Source organism: Trifolium pratense, linkage group LG1 (genome assembly GCF_020283565.1).
Source record: "Trifolium pratense cultivar HEN17-A07 linkage group LG1, ARS_RC_1.1, whole genome shotgun sequence".
NCBI lineage: Eukaryota > Viridiplantae > Streptophyta > Magnoliopsida > Fabales > Fabaceae > Trifolium > Trifolium pratense.
Window position 1 is genome coordinate 8437078 of NC_060059.1, and position 20914 is coordinate 8457991.

The 20914-nt window shown below is 32.9% G+C and overlaps 2 protein-coding genes across 4 annotated transcripts; both read left to right on the forward strand.

The window, feature by feature from the left end:
* The first annotated feature begins 4560 nt into the window (after nucleotides 1-4560).
* On the forward strand, nucleotides 4561-7006 carry LOC123918949. Its single transcript, XM_045971152.1, has 3 exons — nucleotides 4561-4878; nucleotides 6083-6416; nucleotides 6577-7006. Exons 1-3 carry the CDS (start codon nucleotides 4634-4636, stop codon nucleotides 6640-6642), a joined length of 645 nt encoding a protein of 214 aa, XP_045827108.1. The 5' UTR covers nucleotides 4561-4633; the 3' UTR covers nucleotides 6643-7006.
* Nucleotides 7007-9212: 2206 nt separating this feature from the next.
* Nucleotides 9213-20385, forward strand: LOC123918956 (pentatricopeptide repeat-containing protein At2g16880-like). 3 transcript variants are annotated; one of them, XM_045971176.1, is made up of 4 exons: nucleotides 9213-12304; nucleotides 12989-13076; nucleotides 16644-16736; nucleotides 20068-20385. In XM_045971176.1, the coding sequence occupies exon 1, from the start codon at nucleotides 9994-9996 to the stop codon at nucleotides 12280-12282; it is 2289 nt and encodes a 762-aa protein (XP_045827132.1). In that variant the 5' UTR covers nucleotides 9213-9993; the 3' UTR covers nucleotides 12283-12304; nucleotides 12989-13076; nucleotides 16644-16736; nucleotides 20068-20385. The 3 variants fall into 3 exon arrangements, with proteins under 3 accessions (XP_045827132.1, XP_045827124.1, XP_045827117.1); XM_045971168.1 differs by lacking the exon at nucleotides 20068-20385 and adding an exon at nucleotides 17010-17839; XM_045971161.1 differs by lacking the exons at nucleotides 16644-16736; nucleotides 20068-20385 and adding an exon at nucleotides 15920-16052 and having other exon boundaries at nucleotides 9440-12304.
* Nucleotides 20386-20914: the final 529 nt, after the last annotated feature.

The window sequence follows — 20914 nt, forward strand, 5'->3', positions numbered from 1 at the left end:
GATACCCGCAAAAATTACCCACAATGGGTAGAGTAAAAGTTCGTATTTTGGGTACGGGCACGAGTATGAGTAATTATCCGCAAAAATGAACGGGTATGGGTGCGGGTACGGGTACCTTAGTACCCACCCCGCCACATACCCACATAATATATATATATATATATTTATTTATTTTATTTATATTATTATATAATAATATTTGTAAATCAATTTTAAACAATACAACTCTATTAAACTATTATATATTTCTTTTTTTTTTTTGAAAAAGTTAAATTAGCCCATCCAAATTGGCAACTATTATATATTTCTAATAAAAAAATTTATTTATAACATAATACAAAAATAATATGAATATTTAACATAAATATGAACTTTAACATAAGGTTAGTAATAATTTTGTTTATAATTTTCATGAGTCAATAATAAAATCTTTGAAATTTTTTTAATTCTATTAAAATTATATGATATTTTATAATTAATCAATTTATTTTTAGTAAAAATGTGGGTAACGGGTACGGGTATGGTTACCTAGGTATCCATAGAGTATGGGGACGGGAGGAAAAGTTGTTACCCACGCGTGTATGGAGATGGGTACGAGTATTTTTCCAATCCGCGGGTATGGGGATGGGTACTATAATACCCTACTCATACCCTATCAATTGTCATCCATATTCCTCAAACAGAGAATAATAATTAATAATTATTTGATTTTATATTAACTTCAGTTTGTCTTAAAAAAAAAAAACAACACATAATATAATTGGTAGAGAGAAAAACGCACCAGATTTGTTTTCGTTAACTCTTGTCATAATTGTGTCATATACTTTACGTTGCTCTGAAGTCATAGTTGACATCAATCTAACATGTTCCTCAGCTAATGATTGTTTGTTATAATTCAATTCGTCGTGTATTAAATTATTTTGTATATTATGAACTAATGATGTGTCTGCTCTAGGCATTGAAGGATAATCTTTTAAACTCTTCCCACAACTACGTAACATCATCTCAATATCTGCTAGTGCATATTGTATCAATTGATCATCGGTTAATATTAAATCTGCAATGTTAAAATCAAAATAATGAATGTGATTAGTGACATGACTATAGTTGTGTTTGGTTATATTGCAAAAAAAAATGATTTAACAGAATTGAGTTTGATAGATTTGATTTTGGTTAAAAGTGAGTTAAACAGAATTGATTTATGTTTGGATACATTAACGTAAAAATAAAGGGTATTTATAAAAAATATCAATTCTTTTTCCATTATTTTTTTTACAAAATTCTTTTTCCAATTTTAAAAAACTGCATAATAGATAATTTAAAAAGAGATATAAGCAAGTTACGTGAGACATTGAAATATGAAAGATTTTTTTTTAAATAGATTTCAATATTGTTGAAGGTGTTATAGTATGAGAATATATATATATATAACTTTCCAAATCACACGTGATAATAACTTTCCAAATCTAACATGATAATTATTCTCTAAATTTATGATCTGGTAGAAAAAAAATCATTGATCAGGAAAGACATAAAAATATTTTGTCATGAATAATATAGTCAACAATAATTTTGATATGATATACTTTTAAAATTGATGGTGCTTTTCAATTATTGCACATAATTTTAATCACAATTGGTATACTTGCCATAGTGGTTGAAAATATTGTCTTACATTGAAGGGTTGTGGGTTCAAATCCCATTCAAGAATCAAATATGTTAACTTAAGATTTGATAAAAATGGTTGATGAGGGGTAAACCAAAATTTGCTAACATTATCGAGCAAAATAACAAAATTTTAAGTCAACATATTTCATGAGGGGTATACGAAAGAATCTTCACAGTGGCAATCGAAAAAAAAAAAATCATATAGGATAAACAAAAACTCGCTCACATTATAGGGGATAAACACCTATTAACTCAAAAAAAAAAAGGAATATTATGAATATAGAAGATGAACATATTTTGAACATAAAAGTATTATAATTTTGACATTATCATGAATATAAATTGTTCATTAGAGACTAAAAATAAAATGAATAATTTTTGGAGGACAAAAACATCATCTCGGAACTAAAATCAAAATTTTCTATGACCAAATATTTATAACTATTGTTTTTATTGTTTCAAAAAAAAAATAACCATTGTTTTTACTTTTCATTATTGAATTAATAAATTTTTGGGTTTATTATCTTCTTCCACTGCTGTTTTTGATTTCTCCAACTAAGTTTTTGTTGAACCTCTCTTTGGGTTGTGAATTATGCGTTTATGAGTTTCAAATTTGATTTTTTCACTTTTGGGTTTGAAGAATAGTTTTTTTTGTTTTTTTACACAAGTAAACTTAACGCATTTCATTCATAATAATAGTGATAATATAACTTGGAATATCATCAAAAGTAATACGAGAAGCATAGGATAAAGCTGCACATGCAAGAGTATGATCATTATAGTTTGTTTGACGCCTAATGAAAGCAACTATAAAATCGCTATGATTTGAGAGCAAGGTTCTACGGTCATCAATAAATAAGTCATACCGAGAAACATTTGTTTTTTTTATTTTGCAAGTCATCTATCATCATCTTGCAATCCATCTAAAAAATTACTTGGTGATATCCTAGCATTTCCATCTTGAAGTCAATCATTTTTTAATGTCATGAATAATACCAATTCTTTTCGCTTGCTTGATAAGCGCAAACATTCCTTCAACACAAAGGATAAAAAGATAAGGGGATAAATAATCTCCTTGTCTAGTTGTCTTAATCCTCTTTTAGAGGTGACTGCGCTCACACGTTCATCATTAATGAAAATATAGTATCTGATAGTAGTAACACGTATGCGAATCCACTTTATCCATTCTACATCAATATCCATTTTCTCCATAATTTTTAACAAATAATTCCAATGATACTATCATGACCTTTGCTAATATCAATTTTACGTGCTGTCTGCTTCACCTCTCTGAACTCTATTTGCCAGAATTGCGTTTATCCAGAATTTTTTTCAATTTACTTGCCAATGTCTTAGCCAATACCCTTTCCGTGACAATATATGGAAAAAAAAATCTTTTTAGGTTCATTACGTATTTAATGTATTTGGTCTATATTATAGACCAGATACATTAATTATGGAATGAACCTAAAAATGTAACTTTTGCTTATATATTATCACGGAGGGTGTATTTTGTAATGTTCAAACTCAAACTAGGACGACCTAGTAAACATTAGCATGATTGATTTGTCTACATTTTTACGACACTCTTTTACTGTTGTTGACGGTGGTCGAAATTGTGATAGAGTTTTTTAGAGAAACGAGTTTTTTTTTTACTCCCTCCGTCCCAGATATTTGGTCATTTTAGCTTTTTAATTTTGTCCCAAAACTTTGATCAGTTTAAGAAACCAAGACATAATTAATAATATCTTACCATTTATACCCATACAAAAACTAAAATATTTATTAAATGATTTTTCTCTTTCTTAATAAAGTAAAGATAAAATCGACTTAACCTATCAATCTTTAAGGGCCCGTTTGGTGCACAAGATAAGAGACAGGATATGATAACTGTATCATATCCTGCTGCAATCCAGTGTTTGGTGATACAGCAGGATACGATAAGTTAATCCTGAATCTTATCCTATCCTGTCTCTCTAGTTATAATTCTTATCCTGAATTTGAGCTGGGTTACCAGCAGGATAGAATAAGAAAAAAAAATTACTGATTTATTTTATAAAATATATTTTAAAATACATAAAATAAAATTAATAAGATATAAATAATAAAATAATTCATTTTTAAATATATATGTGATTTTCTCACAGGGGTAATTTTGTAATTTATATATTCTAAAAAATCAAAATTTTACTAAAATTACAATATTTTAAAGTAAAATGGTTATTAAAAAATTGACAAATAGGGATATTAATTTAAATTTTATAAAAAGTTAAATATAATTCTTTTGCAATAGTAGTTTTATTATTTACATATGAGATATATCATATATTTATTAGGCTTATCTAACATGTATATATTATTGAGTTATTTATTTGATCATGATTCATATAAAAAATTTAACTTGATTATTTTCTCATGATTTTTATTTTAAATTATATAAAATTATTTGATTACTTATTTATATTTTTTATATATAAAATTCAAAGTATTACAAAATAATTTTAAAAAAAATAATAATTGTTTTACAAGAGTAATTTTGTCAATTAAATATGTTATATATATATTTTATCATATTATTATGAGCAAGTATGTATTAAAAACAAAATATAATAGTTATCATGTTTGTTATCCTGTGTGCACCAAACATAGATATGATAACTGAGTATAACTGTTATCCTGCTGTTATCATATCCTATCATTATCTTATTTTATATCCTATCATGTCACTATGCTATCCTGCGCACCAAACGAGCCCTAATAAAAGACCTCCACTTTGAAGAAAGATTAAAATCATAAAAACGATTTTATAGTTTAGGTTAATCATAACACGTGGTGTCTTATGAAACATAGGATTGATACGGTGTTGAGGTAAATTGACAGGCAGGGTGCCCGATCGCTATATTTTCTTCCCTGTGGTGTGGTTGAGATAAAGGAAGAGGATAATTCTCTTGATCATTGAATTGTTATGATTAAACTTGTTTCTACATTGCAATTTTGTAGCGTCCCTAAATTTTCATTCAAGCTCCGACACAACTGTGATAGAACAATAATCCGATCGCAAATGGAGAGCGTGAAGGTGGTGACGGTGAAGCCAATCGAAGCAACTCCGTCTACCTTCAAAGACTACGGTCAGGTCATCGAGCCTTCACCAGACGATCAGAGGTTTGGTCCCCATGATGATCAACTTGACCTCACTCAAGGAATTCCCAGGTGAGGTGCTTTTATTTTCAAGCTTCAATTTTTATCATCTTATCAATGTTTTCAGCTTTTTTATCAAACACCCTTTTGCTTCTTGTCAACTCCACATGTATCTTTCTAAATTCTATATGCTAATTTTCAGAGATTTTTCACTTTCTGTTTTTTGGATTGGTCATTTGTGTTCACTTCAGTTGTGTTCGTTTGATATGATAAAAGTTAAGGAACTAGAAAAGACAACGTTGTATTGTGTTCTTAGGATTGGACAAACTGGGGTCAAGGGACTGGACAGAAACTAAAATTCTTGGACTCCACTGAATCACGAAATAATTTTTTGTCCTTGTACAATTTGTGTAAAATACCAAAATAACCAAACATACAAAATTTGTTTAATACCTTAAATTTTGTGTTGTGTTGTTTTGTCATGTATTGTTGTGTCTACTACTTATATTTTCTATATGCAACTGATTATGTAATTGATTATGAAGATAATAAAGTTTAATGCTTATCATGTGCATATCTCTGAATTTCTGTGTTAATCCTTAAGAATTCATATCACAAAAATGATGAATCTGCACATAATTCCAATTAGTAGAATCTAATGATCACAATATTATGCAGTAGGTGTATGTTTGGAAATTTCTCATTTCCATTGGAAATACTTCACATTGTATGAAGCTGCAGTTTGTGGCTTTGAAATATCACAGCAAACGTTATATTGGTATGCAAGAATGGGTCTTGAAGCTAATCCAAACACACTAGTAAAATATGAATTCAAAATTCCAAATGCAAAATCACCATTAATTATTGTAAGTAAAATGTAAAGCTTGAATTTGGGGTCAAATTTTCAGTTCCACTTTTAGTTGCAATCATTGGTTTAATTCACAGAGATGAATCGTTGTTGTCTGGGTTGTATTATCTTGAGATTAAGTGCGCAAAGTTGCATCTTTTTTGGTTTCCTATTGTTGTTATGGATACATTTGAGTTATATAGTATTTGTATCCTATGATATTATCCTGGCATTAACCCAGCAAACAACTATATATCAAATTTGAGAAGCGAAATATTGGAATCCGTCGAAGAAAGAAATTTGCAAAAGACACTTCAAAATGTGTTTTCTCTGCATATTCTTTAATTTAGCTGGTATTAGATTCTTTAATTCAGTTTGACATTGAGCTCTAAGTCCTCCAACTTATTGGTATTAATGTGTGTTTGGTAGGTTCTATATTATGCATCTTGAAAATCGCCCACTTAAGTTTTCTAATATCACACATCATGCAAGTGTGACTCAGTGCCTTGGGTCCATTGGTGGTAATGTTTGGTATCTTGGAGTGGCTAAGCCATCCATTGTTGATTCAAACGGAATCAAGGACGAGACAGTGGTGCAGTCACGCAGCGGTCATTTTTATGCACCTCCTGCCATTGAGGATGTCCAAGTTTTCAAGATTGCAGGTTCTAAATATCTCAAGCTTAATCGAGGGACATGGCATGCTGGTCCTCTATTTAAGTCTGATACAATGGACTTTTACAATCTTGAGCTGAGCAATACAAATGTAAGTTTTTCCTTTTCCCTTTCAATGAAGTTTTACAACTTACATGCACCTGAATTCATTTGCAATGCTCTTTATAATAGGACATGGGAATTATACTCATCTTTTTTTTATAGCTTAGTGCATGTTGTATGTATTTATATACGGTTTGTTATTCGTACAGGAGGTTGATCATACCACACACAACTTTGACAAAGAAAACGGAGTGGTTTTTTCGATCAATGAGTAATTTGAGCTTTATGTAGTTTCCAGCGTTTCGAATGATTCTGCTTATTATGTGTCATCAAATGACAGATTATTGTATATACAAAAGTTGAAGCAATTGGACACAGCTCCTAGGTTGATCAAAGATTAGTTAATCATACTTACAACTTGTGAAAGATGAAAGATAATCGGATCCAAATCATCAAGAGTTTTCAGGCAATGCCATTTACTGCATTATGTACCAAGCATGAGGACTACATGAGTTCCTACATTAAACTTTACCTTCCTAGCCTACTGCACGAGCAATTTCCATATGACCTTGAACAAAATTGTAATAATTTCAATGTAATCTCATATTAACAAATCAATCAATGTTATTCTAACTTTAATATATTTTTGTTGCTAGTTATCAATCGGTTATGGTGGAGTTAGTTGAAATTGAAAAAGGGACGAGCAGAAAGACCGTTGCTGCCAAAAATACCGATAAAACACAACTTTTCATAACTTAATGTCAGTCTCAGAGGGAAAAGTGAGTTCAAAGAATTACCTTCTATGTAAAAGACGATTTCCTCCTTCATTAGTAGAGTACTGAAGTGAGTGAATGCTAGTGAGAATGAGATTTAAAAATAAATTAAAGTAGCTCACGTGGTACTGTTGCACCCACTTCTCATGTTGCATGAGATTGCCGTTCTTTTTTACGAACAGGTGTGTTATATAAACACAAAAAAGTTGGACAAAAATACAACACATCTTTTCTTTCACGAATGTGTTGGAACTTCTCCAAGACATAAAATTGCCACTGTATACACTATATTCGTGATATTAGGCCTCTTACAGGAATTTTCTTATGGTGCTTTTAGTTTTGTTTATTTATAGTAATTGTGTCGGCCACTAATTCGCCAATGAAATTGTACAAATTTGAATTGAATTTATGTTTTTGTTTTCATAATCTCGGGAGTTAATTTATCTGAAGGGCCATGTCAGTCGCATTACGCTCAAAAGGTGAGATAGTTTTAACAGTTGCCTCAAGTGGGTTCGCTGCATTGCTTATATCTGGCGGTAGAACAACACATTCAAGGTTTTGTATTCCTCTAAATGTTGATGACTTTTCAACATGTACCATAGTTTCTAAAAACCCTTTGGCGATATTAATACAAAAAAGCAAAGCTCATTATATGGAATGAAACACCAATGATGCACAAACACTATTTCGAAGCTATTGATCGAACTTTAAAAGATATTCTCAAGTCTGTTGATGAAAAAAATAAACATATTCCCTGCGGTGGAAAAATTGTTGGTTTTTGCATAGATTTTAGACAAATTCTACCAATAATACCCAAAGGTTCAAGGCCATAAGTTGTTCATGCTACTATTAATTCTTTGGTTCTTTGGAATTTTTGTCAAGTTTTAACATTGAGTAAAAACATGAGGCTTCTCGGTGGTGCTTCAAGTGCAGACGTTGAACAAAGAAGATTGTTTTTTGAATGGGTTTTGGGTGTTGGCGACGGAGAAATTGGAGATGACAACAACGATGATTTAGAACTTGACATTCCATCAAATTTATTGATTCCAAATTCAGGTGATCCTCTTGCTTCTATCGTTGAAAGCATCTATCCCCAACTTCTACAAAACATGAACGATATAATGTATTTCCAAAATAGAGCTATACTAGCTCCTAAAAATTCAATAGTCGACACAATAAATGATTATATGTTGGATTGAATTCCTGGTGAAGAAAAAACATATTTGAGTTATGATACTCCACTCACACAAAATGTAGACGGTCAAACAGTTGATGATGTTCATACTCCCGAATTTTTGAACACGATTTCTACGTCGGGACTTCCAAATCACAAGTTGAGACTTAAAGTTTGAGTTCCAGTTATGCTATTAAGGAATTTGAATAAAAAATTAGGATTATGCAATGGAACAAGACTTATTATTACGAGATTGAGAAAATGTGCTCTTGAAGGAAAATTTATTTCAAGAAGTAATATTGGTGATCAGGTTTTCATACCAAGATTTTCTCTGACACCATCTGACGTGAGAATTCCTTTTAAATTTCAACGGAGACAATTTCCTATAATGATTTATTTTGCGATAACTATTAATAAGAGTCAGGGACAATCTTTAAAGCATGTTGAGATATATCTTCCGTCGCTGGTGTTTTCACATGGTCAGTTGTATGTTGCAATTTTAAGAGTTACTTCTAGAAAAGGATTAAAAATATTGATCATCGATGACGACGGTGAAGATACGTCTAAGACTTCGAATGTGGTCTATAAGGAAGTCTTTCGTAATATAACATAATTTTCTTTGTATGAATATTTATCCAAAATTATTGTTGAACTATCGTTTAATGTTACTCAAATTTTTTCATATACATTACATTATTAGAATTATCATATATTATTTAATCATTATATATCTTACGGCTAATCAGACCCGTGCACCGCACGGGTCGATGTTCTAGTTAGACATGTAAAACTAGTCCAGGGTAAACACGAGGGCAGGTTCCCTGCATTTACCAAAGAAAGCAATAAAAAAAAAAAAAACAACTCTAAAGAAACATTAATTTTTTTTGGTACATAGAAATATTAAAATTTAAAAAACCCTAAAAAAATAATATCAGCACAGCAGTTCCATAATAAAATCGAGAAAACAAGTTGAAGGTGCAACGACTCAAGTTTGGCCGTAAAAAAGCAGAAGCCGGAAAACACAGCCGAAGTTGGTCACCGGCCGCCAAAAACGGTGAGAAAATCCAGGTTTTATTTCTTCTTCTTCTCGAGCTTCCTTCCACTCTGCACCGTGATTGCGCGCTAAAGCGCCGCAATTGAAAACAGCTTTTGAAATTCCCTTCTTTTAGGTTTTTTGCTTCTGATTATGACCCTGTTTTGTTAGGCTTTTCACTTCCTTTTATTCCTGTCGATTGCACATTTGAGTGACACGTGGAAAAAGTAAATCAAACGGCTGAGATTAAATCGTTACATTGTTTTTAATTAATAATAATGAAAAAAAGGGCTTGTCTTCGTCTTCTTTCTCTGAAAGACTGAAACAATACAGTTCATCTTCTCCGTCTTCCTCTTTCCGCCGTTGCTGCCGTCTCCACCACCGCCCACGTCGCCCGTCCTAAAAGCGGTGTTCTTACTCTCTTCTGCTACACAGCGGCGTTCTTCTTCCTTTTACACGCCGCCTTGCTGTCTCACCGTCGTCTTCTAAATCGCTCCACCTCTTTCAATTCACTTTCTCTTTTCCCTGATTCAGTGTTGCTCCTCTGGTTTACCATAGTTATTCATCATTAACGTTCCTCACTATATTTCTCTGTTTCCCTCAAACGACTGTTGACGGCGAATAAGACAGTTGAAAGTGGAAGAAGATGATGAACCCAAACATCGGCACCGATGGTAAAGAACAGAAACTAATCCAAATCATAACAACAATGCTATTAACCAATCACAATAATCCACAACAACCTAATCTTCAACCTTTCATCCCTCACTTCACTCTCCCAATCATAATCTCAATCCTTTCATTCAAACCACTTCATTCTCATCCCAAAACCCTAATTCCATTCTTCAAATGGTTCCAATCAAACGCACCTTCATCTCTCTCTCATTCCCCTAAACCACTTCTCACTATCCTCCCTCCACTTCTCTCTCGCCGTCAATTTGCAGCCGCTAAATCCCTCCTCCTTGATTTCATCACTTCCGATCACCCTCGTCATACTCTCCATCACCATCTCATTCGCGCCGATCATTCTGTCCCGAAACCACTTCTTGATACTTCAGTATCTGCTTATGTTCACTCTCAACAGCCTGAACTTGCTTATCAGATTTTCAACAAAATGAAACGCCTTCGTTTTCGACCGAATTTGCTTACTTGTAATACTCTGCTCAATGCTCTTGTTAGGTCTAATTCTTCTCACTCTGTTAATTTGTCAAGACAGGTTTTTAAGGATTCTGTTAAGCTTGGTGTTCAACCTAACATTAATACTTTTAATATTTTGATTTATGGTTATTGTTGTGATAATAAATTTGATGAAGCCTTTCGGTTGATTGATCAAATGGGGGAATATGGTTGTTGTCCTGATAATGTTACTTATAATACTGTTTTGAATGTTTTGTGTAAGAGAAGTCAGTTGAGTAAAGTTAGGGATTTGTTGCATCAAATGAAGAGTAGTGGTCTTGTTCCTAATAGGAATACTTTTAATATTTTGGTTCATGGGTATTGTAAGATGAAATGGTTGAAAGAAGCTGCTGAGGTTATTGAATTGATGACTGCGAGTGATATGTTACCTGATGTTTGGACTTATAATACTATGGTTAGAGGTTTGTGTGATGAGGGTAAGATTGATGAGGCTGTTAAGCTTAGAATTGAGATGGAGAATTTGGGATTGGTTCCTGATGTTGTTACTTATAATACTTTGATTGATGGGTGTTTTGAGCATCGGGGTTGTGATGCGGCGTTTAAGTTGGTAGATGAAATGAAGTTGAGGGGAGTCAAGGAGAATGCTGTGACTCATAATATAATGGTTAAGTGGTATTGTAAGGAAGGTAAGATTAATGAGGCAAGCAATGCAATGGTGAAGATGGCGGAAAGTGGGTTTCCTCCGGATTGTTTTACTTATAACACGATGATTAATGGTTATTGTAAAGCTGGAAAAATGGGAGATGCTTTTAAGATGATGGATGAGATGGGAAGGAAGGGTTTGAAAACAGATACTTTTACTCTTAACACCATATTGCACACTTTGTGCTTGGAGAAGAAGCTAGATGATGCATACGATCTGATCCTAAATGCAAGGAGGCGAGGTTATATTCTTGATGAGGTAACTTACGGAACTCTAATCATGGGGTATTTCAAGGATGAACAAGCAGATAGGGCAATGAAGCTTTGGGGTGAGATGAAGGAAAAAGGGATTCTTCCCACTATTGTCACTTATAACACTGTAATCAGAGGGCTGTGTCTGTCTGGGAAAACTGATCAAGCTGTAGATAAATTGAACGAGCTTTTAGAGAAGGGTTTGGTCCCCGATGAAGCTACTAGTAACATAATTATTCATGGTTACTGCTGGGAGGGAGTGGTAGAGAAAGCATTTCAGTTCCATAACAAAATGGTAGAACACTCTTTGAAACCAGATATTTTCACATGTAATATTCTTCTCCGAGGACTTTGCAGAGAGGGTATGTTGGAGAAAGGTCTTACCCTATTTAACGCATGGGTCTCTAAAGGGAAGCCCCTTGACACTGTTACCTATAACATTATAATATCCTCGTATTGCAAAGAAGGCAGACTTGACGATGCTTTTGACCTTGCGACTGAAATGGAGGGGAAAAATTTAGAGCCTGACCGGTATACCTACAATGCTATTGTGAGTGGGCTTATTAATGCTGGTAGAACCGAGGAAGCAGAGAAATGGGTGTCGGAACTTGCAGAGAAAGGTAAAGATGTGAAAACTCCAGACATTTCTCCAGAGGTTGGTACAAGTGATATGATGTACTCAGAGCAAATAAGTAGTTTGTGTACTCAGAGGAAGTACAAAGAAGCAATGAAACTGTTTCAACAGGCAGAGCAGAAAGGAGTCAGTTTAAGTAAATATACATATATAAAGCTAATGGATGGACTTTTAAAGAGGCGAAAAAGCATATCAAAGGCTGCCAGATAAGATTGACGCAATAATTTTCTCGGTATGTATTGGGCATTTGGATTTATGCTGTCCATAATGTTGTATCGTCGTGATGTAAAGACAATGTTGTGACAGGACTAATGATGTCATGCAAGTTTTCCTTTTCCAATATAATATATAGTTAGCTTTTTTTTCTCAGCTATGTTGACTATATAGTCTTTTGCCTCCATATGCATTTGTGATATTTTGTTGGTTTCTAAAATTAACTATCATTATTATTTATTAGGACTTCTTGTGCATGTTCGGAGTTTAAAACTTTGTATAAATAGAGATTCTAATGGTTATCTCACCAGCATTCACTTGAAATTGAAATTTGTTGATTTAGTTCCTAGTTTTATTTGTACTAATAAGACTAAGTACTGAACTTTAATGGAGTGTACATAAGCTTGACTGGCTGATCAAACATAGCTGGACATTTTAGGGTTGTTCAAAACACTGAAGTAAATCATACTGCAACGTGTTTGTGTTCTTCGTTGTTAGGAGTAGGACCCAATATGAGTTATCAATAAAATATTACTATTTATCTGTTATTTTCATTATCATTCTTTATTTGATTTCGGGCTTCTCATCATTCGTTCTCATTCTTCCATTTGCTTCTCCATGTGTGATTTTTGCTTGTTATTGATGATAGATTAGGGATTTTGTAGAAATTTGGTGTTCAGAATCTTTTGGCTTGTTATTTCAGCTCTCACTCACAACTCTCATTCCAAAGCACTCGATCTGAACGCTCACAACTCTTGCCTCGTCCTCTCCTGTGTGGATCTTCAGCTCAGGTATTCTTCATCCTTCTTTATGAGCAAGTTCTTTCTAATTTAGTGAAGCGTCTTTTCTGCATAGGTTGTTATTTACTGTGGTAACGATTGAGCTTTATACACATTTTTCTTGGCTATAGGTGAACTTACCTGATTAATCGATGTATGCATGTATTGTTATTGTGGTATCGATTGAGCTTAATTAATTGTTGAAGTTCTTTCATTCTTCTTTTGTTTGAATTGAGTTTTTTTTTTTTCCCATTCTTCATGTTGGAATTCCTAGTAGTCAATATTGTTGAGAATGGTTTGAAATATGTTTTTTGTCACTATTGTCGGTGTTATTGCTTTTCCCTATCCTATTGTTCTTATTATGCTTGATGTTTCTGCTTATTATTAAGTCATGGCTCCAATTGTTATAGAATTCTTTAGTCAAACATTTACCATGTTTCTTTACCATTTGATTTTTCCTCATATTTTATGATCCTAAGGTTCCAGTAGCTTCCTCATACTGTGTATATATGAGAAAGAATGCATTTGCAAGGGCTTGTCTCACTACTAGAATGTTGAATCAAACTCTATTGATGCCCGATTGCTTCTTATCAGTTTTTTACATGTTTGATAAACTTAAAGTGAGCTATGGATTGTAGGCCAGCTGCTTCTTATTATGTTTATATGTTTGTTAAACTTATAGTTTAAGAGAATATATGGGTTCTATGGTTAAAGTTTCAACTGTATTTTTTTTTTAATCGGCAAATCAATATATATAATTCTATCCGAGCACAAGACATACCCCGGTGACTCGGTGAGGAAGAGAACATTACACCTCCTGCACTAGCTAGTGGGTATAGAAACTAAAGACAAAAGGCAACACCCATACAATTAAAATCCTTCCAATCAACAAGGAAATTCCAAAATCCCAGGCTAGGTGCTGCGCCTAAGCCTGCTACACCAGTACATAACCCAAGAGCTAATAACCAGAAAAAACTAAGGACAAGGTAATAGAAGCAAACACCTGTCCAGCACACACACAAACCTAACACACTGTAAAGAACACCTAAATAACCTTATTTTCACAACTAAAGCATTACACACTCTTTGTCAGATTATTAGGCATTCCCAGGTACAAAACACAAGCAATCTGCGGTCTTCCTTTATAGCACCAGCAGCAACAACTTTAAGACAGCAGTTTTTATCTTCTCAAACAATCACCGGGGTCCCAAATCCATTCCTACAAAATGCAAGGGGCCAACTTCATTTTACTCATCGCCCACTTCCAAGACACTGTTGCCAACTTCATTCTATTCATCGGCCACTTCCAAGACACTGTTTTTATTTCGTCAACTACCTGTGCCACAACCTTATGATTATTTGAGAAGATGGCTTCATTCCTTGCTTTCCAAAGAGACCATAGCATGCCAAATAAACCAATAAATCTTTCTCAATTTATTTCCAATTGCTGTATCACTAAGGCACTCAAAAAGAACAAAAAGGTTTGGTGGTGTAACGATCACCAAATCAAGCCACCGGAAAACACCATACCAAACCTTAGTTGCAAAATCACTACGTAAGAATAAGTGAAGTGTTGTTTCCTCCTCCCCACAACACAGAGCACAATCCACTCGACCATCAGCTGCTGTCACTCCTCTACTCGCTAAAGCTGTCCTCATCGGAATGTGATTTAGCAGCAGCTTCCAAGAAATGCTGCCACCTTAGACGACGCCAAGCTCCTCCACAGGTTTTGATATACAGAAATGACCGAGGGTGTATGGTTACCTCACCGAGCAGCACCTTTACGGTCAAAGTATAAGCAGAACAGACTGAAAAAGTCTCCTTGTCATCTGGTGTCCTGACCCAACAATCTTCTCCCACCCTAGGAATGACCAGCATCAGTTCCGCCAACAACTCTTCAAACAATCCTTCCTCCCACACAAATAATCTTCTACGCCAATCAAATGACCACCTCCACTCATTTTCAATCCACTCCCCCATCTCCCTCACCGTTCCATCTTTTTTATTTGAGAAAGAAAAAAGTAGGAAATCTCTCACAAAACGGTGACAGCCCCGACCAAGTATCTAACCAAAAGCAGGTCAATTCACCATTTAATACCTCAAAATTGAATTGCAAAGCCACTTAAATGGCGACGAAGCTTCCAAGGCTTGTTGTACATGTAGAGCTAAGGCTGCTTCCTGGTTTTGGTTTTCTCTGATTTATACTAGTATACTTTGACATACATATGCAGTGTCTTATAGAACTTGGCTTTTGGTTTTTGTGTTTCCGTAAATGTTGTGTTTTGCTTTGTATAGTTGTGCTTCTCAACACTCAATTTTTTTGTTTTTTGAGGTTTGCTCCTCTGAGAAGGTAGGAAAACTGGTTTTTAACTTTTAACCTTCTGATGTGAATTTTTTCGCTTAGCTGATTGATTTTATAATGTTCGAACTGATGTGTCATGTGTGTCAAATGCTAGATTCATTTTTCTTGTGTTTTTGAGGGGATGGGAAATATGTAACCAAGAATAAAAGGAATAATGGAAATAAAGTAAAAGAATCAGGTGTTTGATCATACCTAGTTTTTGATTGATGAGTAAGAGTGAAAACTGGCGAAGAAATATAAGGGACACAATGCTAGTGGTGGGGGTTAGTTGTAGTTATTAACATCGCTAAAGTGCTCTATTTTGAAGTTTTCTGTAATCGGGAAAATTTAAAAGAAGTTACCAAGCCAAGTAGTATTGCATCTCAACGCAGAAATGCTTTAGAAAAGAGGATTATACTGTTATTGTTACTCCTCAAAGCCTTATAAAACACTTTTCTACGACTAAGAACTAAACATATCAATCAATGAGACTGAGAAGCAGTGCACTATTCAGTTTGCAGTCGATGCCTATAGAACAAGATACAACTTCAAGAACAAACTATTAAGTAACGGAAACTGTATAAAAATATCACAGCAAATTACATAGTTAGTTTCCTTTTATGTTGGAGAGCTTGCTTCATTTACTGATTGAAGTTGATTTCCTTTTCCTAAAATAAATTTACCCTTTCAAATCACTTGTTTGGAAGATAGGTACGCAATTAATTGATGGATAGAGTTTGAGCATGAAATTTTGGAAAGAGAGTTAGATTATGTTCTCGTGTACATGGATAGAGTTTGCTTCATTTCTTTTCTGTGTTTTGCATGGATATCAGTTTGTCTTTGATATTGCATATAATGTGCTACGGTAACATTTTCTTTTAGTCACACAAAGGACTATTTTATAATATTTCATAGATAAGGCCTTAATCTTATTTATTTGTTTGATCAGGGTCATAGTTCGCTTGCACTTTGTGTAGTCCCCTCCTTGACAGTTGAAATTTGTCATTTTGGAAAGGTTCCTTATTCATGACATACTGGCATAACAAATAAACCAATGAATTCTGGGTCATAGTTATTTTGTAACGCCTTTTTAATGATTTTAATATTTTTTATGCCAGTATGTCATTGCCATGTCATATTTTGATGACGTGTACACCCTACATGAGCTCCATCTTGAAATAGTTTGCTTAAAATAAATTCTGAAGATTCGGTGCTCATCTCCTTATTTTGTTTGACAGGTTCGGTGCTCTCCATTTTTCCAATGTAGTCAATCATCTTGTTTTTTCTTTAGTACACTTTCTCTTCATCCATAAGTAGTTGCAAAATACGAGGTTAGTGCTGTATTTTTTTCCAATCTTATTTGTAGATTGTATATTGGATTGATGGTTAGAAAATTTAATTTAAATTATTAAATGTTTAATTTTCTATTCTAATACTAGTTGAAGATAACAAAGTTAGCTTTCTGTCTTAATTTTAGTGTGTGCAACAGATGTTGATATTTTTTTCTTTTTTATGGTTGTGATGCCTTAAGTTTTGTAAGAATGCAGTGTGATTAGATTCACTACATGAACTCTATTAAAAAATTCTTTAATACTGTCTTGCAGAAATTTAATTGGAGCCTAAACTAAGACTAAGTCGTTTTGATGCCGAGGATAATTTTGCATTGCTTGTATATTTTAATCAGGAAAGTACTGCAACTTAACTGGGACTTGGTCTTCTGAAAAATAAATGTCAAAAAGATAAATAAGAAGTAAGGTTAATATTATTCTATGCCTTAATAGAATCAGAGTGTTAAAGGATGACAACACCGGGGTAAAAGTCACCTGTCAATGACAAAAGATTGTGGTTCTCTTAAATTTTCTTACAATACTAATTTGTAGTTAGTACTAGTTTTGTCAAATAGCGGCTATACTAGTGGCAGTATAACCTACAACATGGCGGAATTTGAACAAATCGCTAATGTTCATGTATACGCTATTTAGTTCAAAGTGTTGTCAAATAGTAGTTGCAGTACCGCTATAGCACTGTACCTCTATTGATAACTTTGTTGTAGTTGTAGAACTTGATTGTCTGCCTATAGGAGTTTGAACTTTTATTGAACATGGTCCTCTTATCACTAATTTTGTTGAATCTCTTACATAGAATAAGAATAGTTGAATAGTGTGTGTAATGTGTACTTTTTTGAAACTTGAAAGAATTAGAATGAATAAATTATTTTTTACATTCCACCCATGCAAACACTCATATATATATATATATATGTCTTTGTTAAATGTTTGATTGTTCTGCTGTTTTAGTTGATAGGGTTGGAGATCTATATACTGGTTCTTGATTTGCTGTGTGATTATAGCTTGAGTAGGAATGTTTGTGATGTGAGTTTACGAATATTTCATATGTTTTTAATTTTAATACTTAAATAAAGATTTTATGATCGTTAAGGTCACCCTCAAACTCCTCAAACTCAACAACTCTCAAATGGATACCCTATAAGAATTTTACATTGGCTATAATCACATCTTTCATAGTCTCTTTGTGGAATGTTTGGTTTAAGTTGGTTTCCATTTCTTTGTTACATTAAAATTGTTTTGGTACAAGTGGTATAAATGATTGTTACATTAAGGTTGAATAGCTTTGTCGCTATTGTTACAAGTTTTTTTTTTTGACAAAAGAATAGTAAATATTTAGATATAACACTTCAGTAAAAATATAGATGTTGAGTATGACTCATAGGCACAGAAGGCGGGAAGGGGTGACTTGGTGGAGTTATGTGGTTAGTTTTAGAACCGTACAAATGACGTAATAGATCATTTTGTATTGGATTATGATTTGAAGAAGCCTAAGTGATTTTAGGTTAGGCCAAAATATGTTTGCCACACTTCATAAATATTTACAGGTAAAGCAGTTGTTTTCTCCACCTCCAGATTTTGACCATAGTTCCCTAGCCTCTGATCTTTTACAAAAACAATCCCACTAGATTTTAACCCTAATCTAGCGCCTCTTTTGGATGTTATGAATTTAAATATAATAAGTTACATCTATAACTAATAGATTGATTCATTGGAAATACAAAGAGTTAAATTAAATAAATGGTAATTTAGAGATATTATTTTTAAAAATGAGAGAAGTGATTCATATTTGTTAATATCTTATTCCAAAAGTATGAGTTTTATTTTGATTATACTTCATTCTAGAGAGTAGTTTGAAAAGAATATAGAGGCAAGTGTTCTTTTCTTTTCTTTAGAGAAATTTTTCAACTTTTTTTAGAGTATTTTTTGTAGGGAGTAATGCATAAATGTTTATAATTAATATATTTTTAATATTGAGAGTATTATAAAATAAAAATCCTACTCTAATACAATTTTTAGCTCCCTAAATTAGGAGAATTTTGTATTACCAAGAAAAATGAATCCTGAAAGCCCTTCCCTCCCAAAAGCCTTAATTCCTTCTACTTTATCCATTTTTTAAAGCTCTCATCTCCTAAACTCTCAAACATACCCTTAAAGAAGAATTCTTCGTCGAGGAAACAGTTGTGACAATGAGTAGTCTCCAAATGATAGGGGAGGTGATAGGGATATTTTGAATGGAGGGTGTGTGTGCATATTGGGTGGGGGTTAAAGATACTTTATATAATACCTACTATTTTAAGGGGGAAAGGGATGGAGGGTATATGTGCATATTGGGTGCTTTATATAATAATAACTTACTATTTTAAGGGAAAAGGGGGTGCTGTTGTCAAAAGATAGAGATGGGATCCATGGCCCCTAGTAGAATAGCCCAAGTTGTTTTTCTTTTAATTAATTTTCCCCTTCTCTTTTGGTGAATAAAAAAATGAGACATTCTTCTGTCACCCTACCTATTTCTCGTGCGTCCTACGTGTTTCTATTTTTTAAAAATGTCGTCCGTTACTTCAATAAAGGACATTATAAAAAAAACAAAGCTCGTAGGGTGTTCCACTACCCGAGTAGCGGATATGAGTATTTTTGTAAATTCGTAGGGCACCTGTTTTCTAAATTTGTAGGGCACGCGAGAAAATGAGTAGATTGACAAAAGAAAATCCTTTAAAAAATAGGAAAAGTGCTCAATGCTCATGATGAATGGGTCATTTACGGTTTACCCCCTAAATTTAAAAATTTACAAAAAGATCTATAGAAGCCCATAAATTTATATCAATTTACTCTATTTTTTTTGTGTAGTTTTATCTTTCAATTTTACTCTATGTTTTTTAGATAAGCTTTTACTCTTTATTTAAACTATTATATTTATAATTTTATCATTCTTTATCCAATAAAATATCTATGCACATATATAAATTGATATAAAAAAAAAGTTTATATCAAATTTGGTCTAACATTTTTTCTTCTAGTAAAAGCATTTATTTAAACTATTTAATTTGTAAGTTTATCCTTATTTATTCAGCGAAACAACATGCCATTAATAATTTTTGTCCTTGTAATAACTTTGCAACTTGAATTATTTTTATCAAAGAAAAGGGACAAAGACACTAATGTGTCCGTCTGCCATTAATAGTAATTAACAATACTAATTTAAAATATTGTGTTATTTCTTCAACTATTACTATGTTTTTCAATTTTGGAATTCAATTGTCGATCAATGGTCACCTGGGTGCAATATTCACACAACATTTTCCTCGAATCTTAACAGGGTGTGTATTGGAAAGTGTATTAGAGATGCTTCGGAGCACTTTGTTCTCGCCAAAACTCAATTATTCTCCTTGCGTTGAGATGGACTCAAAAGTAGATTGTTGATAGTTTGAAGAGAAAAAAGATAAATGTCTATGAATTTGGTGACATTATTAATGATCGTAGACGTTTTTTTATACATACTTTAGAAACTCTCATATTGAATTTGTTACGAGACAAACTAACAAGATTATTGATGCTCTTATTGTAAATTGTACGAGCAACCACATGTCTTACTAATTTCCATATTTTTATTAATATTCAAACATGTATTTGATCAGTTATTATGAGTGAAATGATATAAGCATATTTTGTAAAAAAATTGGTCAATTCGGGGTTTTGTTCTTCCAAAACATATAGTATTAATTACGTGGCTGGTATAAGACGTTATATTGTTGCATGTATGTATAAAGTGCTACTACTAATATAGTAGTATATGTGCAGGTGAATTTTCTAATATTAAGTCTTTGATATTGTTAAACTCTCAAATTCGAGGTGAAGTTTATTAAGCGTCAAACAAATATGATTGCTTACACTCTAGTTACGGCCTATTCTAAGACTAGTTCCTATCTTTATTATTTGATTATTCTTTTAAAAAAAAGAGTTAGGTTTATTATTTTCAAAAAGAAAAACTAATTAAACTCTCGGATCAACACTGTGTTTCCAAGATATTGTCCACTACTTTGGACGTTGTTCGTCCTCATAGCTTTATCTTATGTAAAAACTGTCTCGTTGAATTAAAAAGTGTGAATATTATATATAAACTACTCTTAACTTCGACTCTCATACGATATGCGGAATATTAAGAT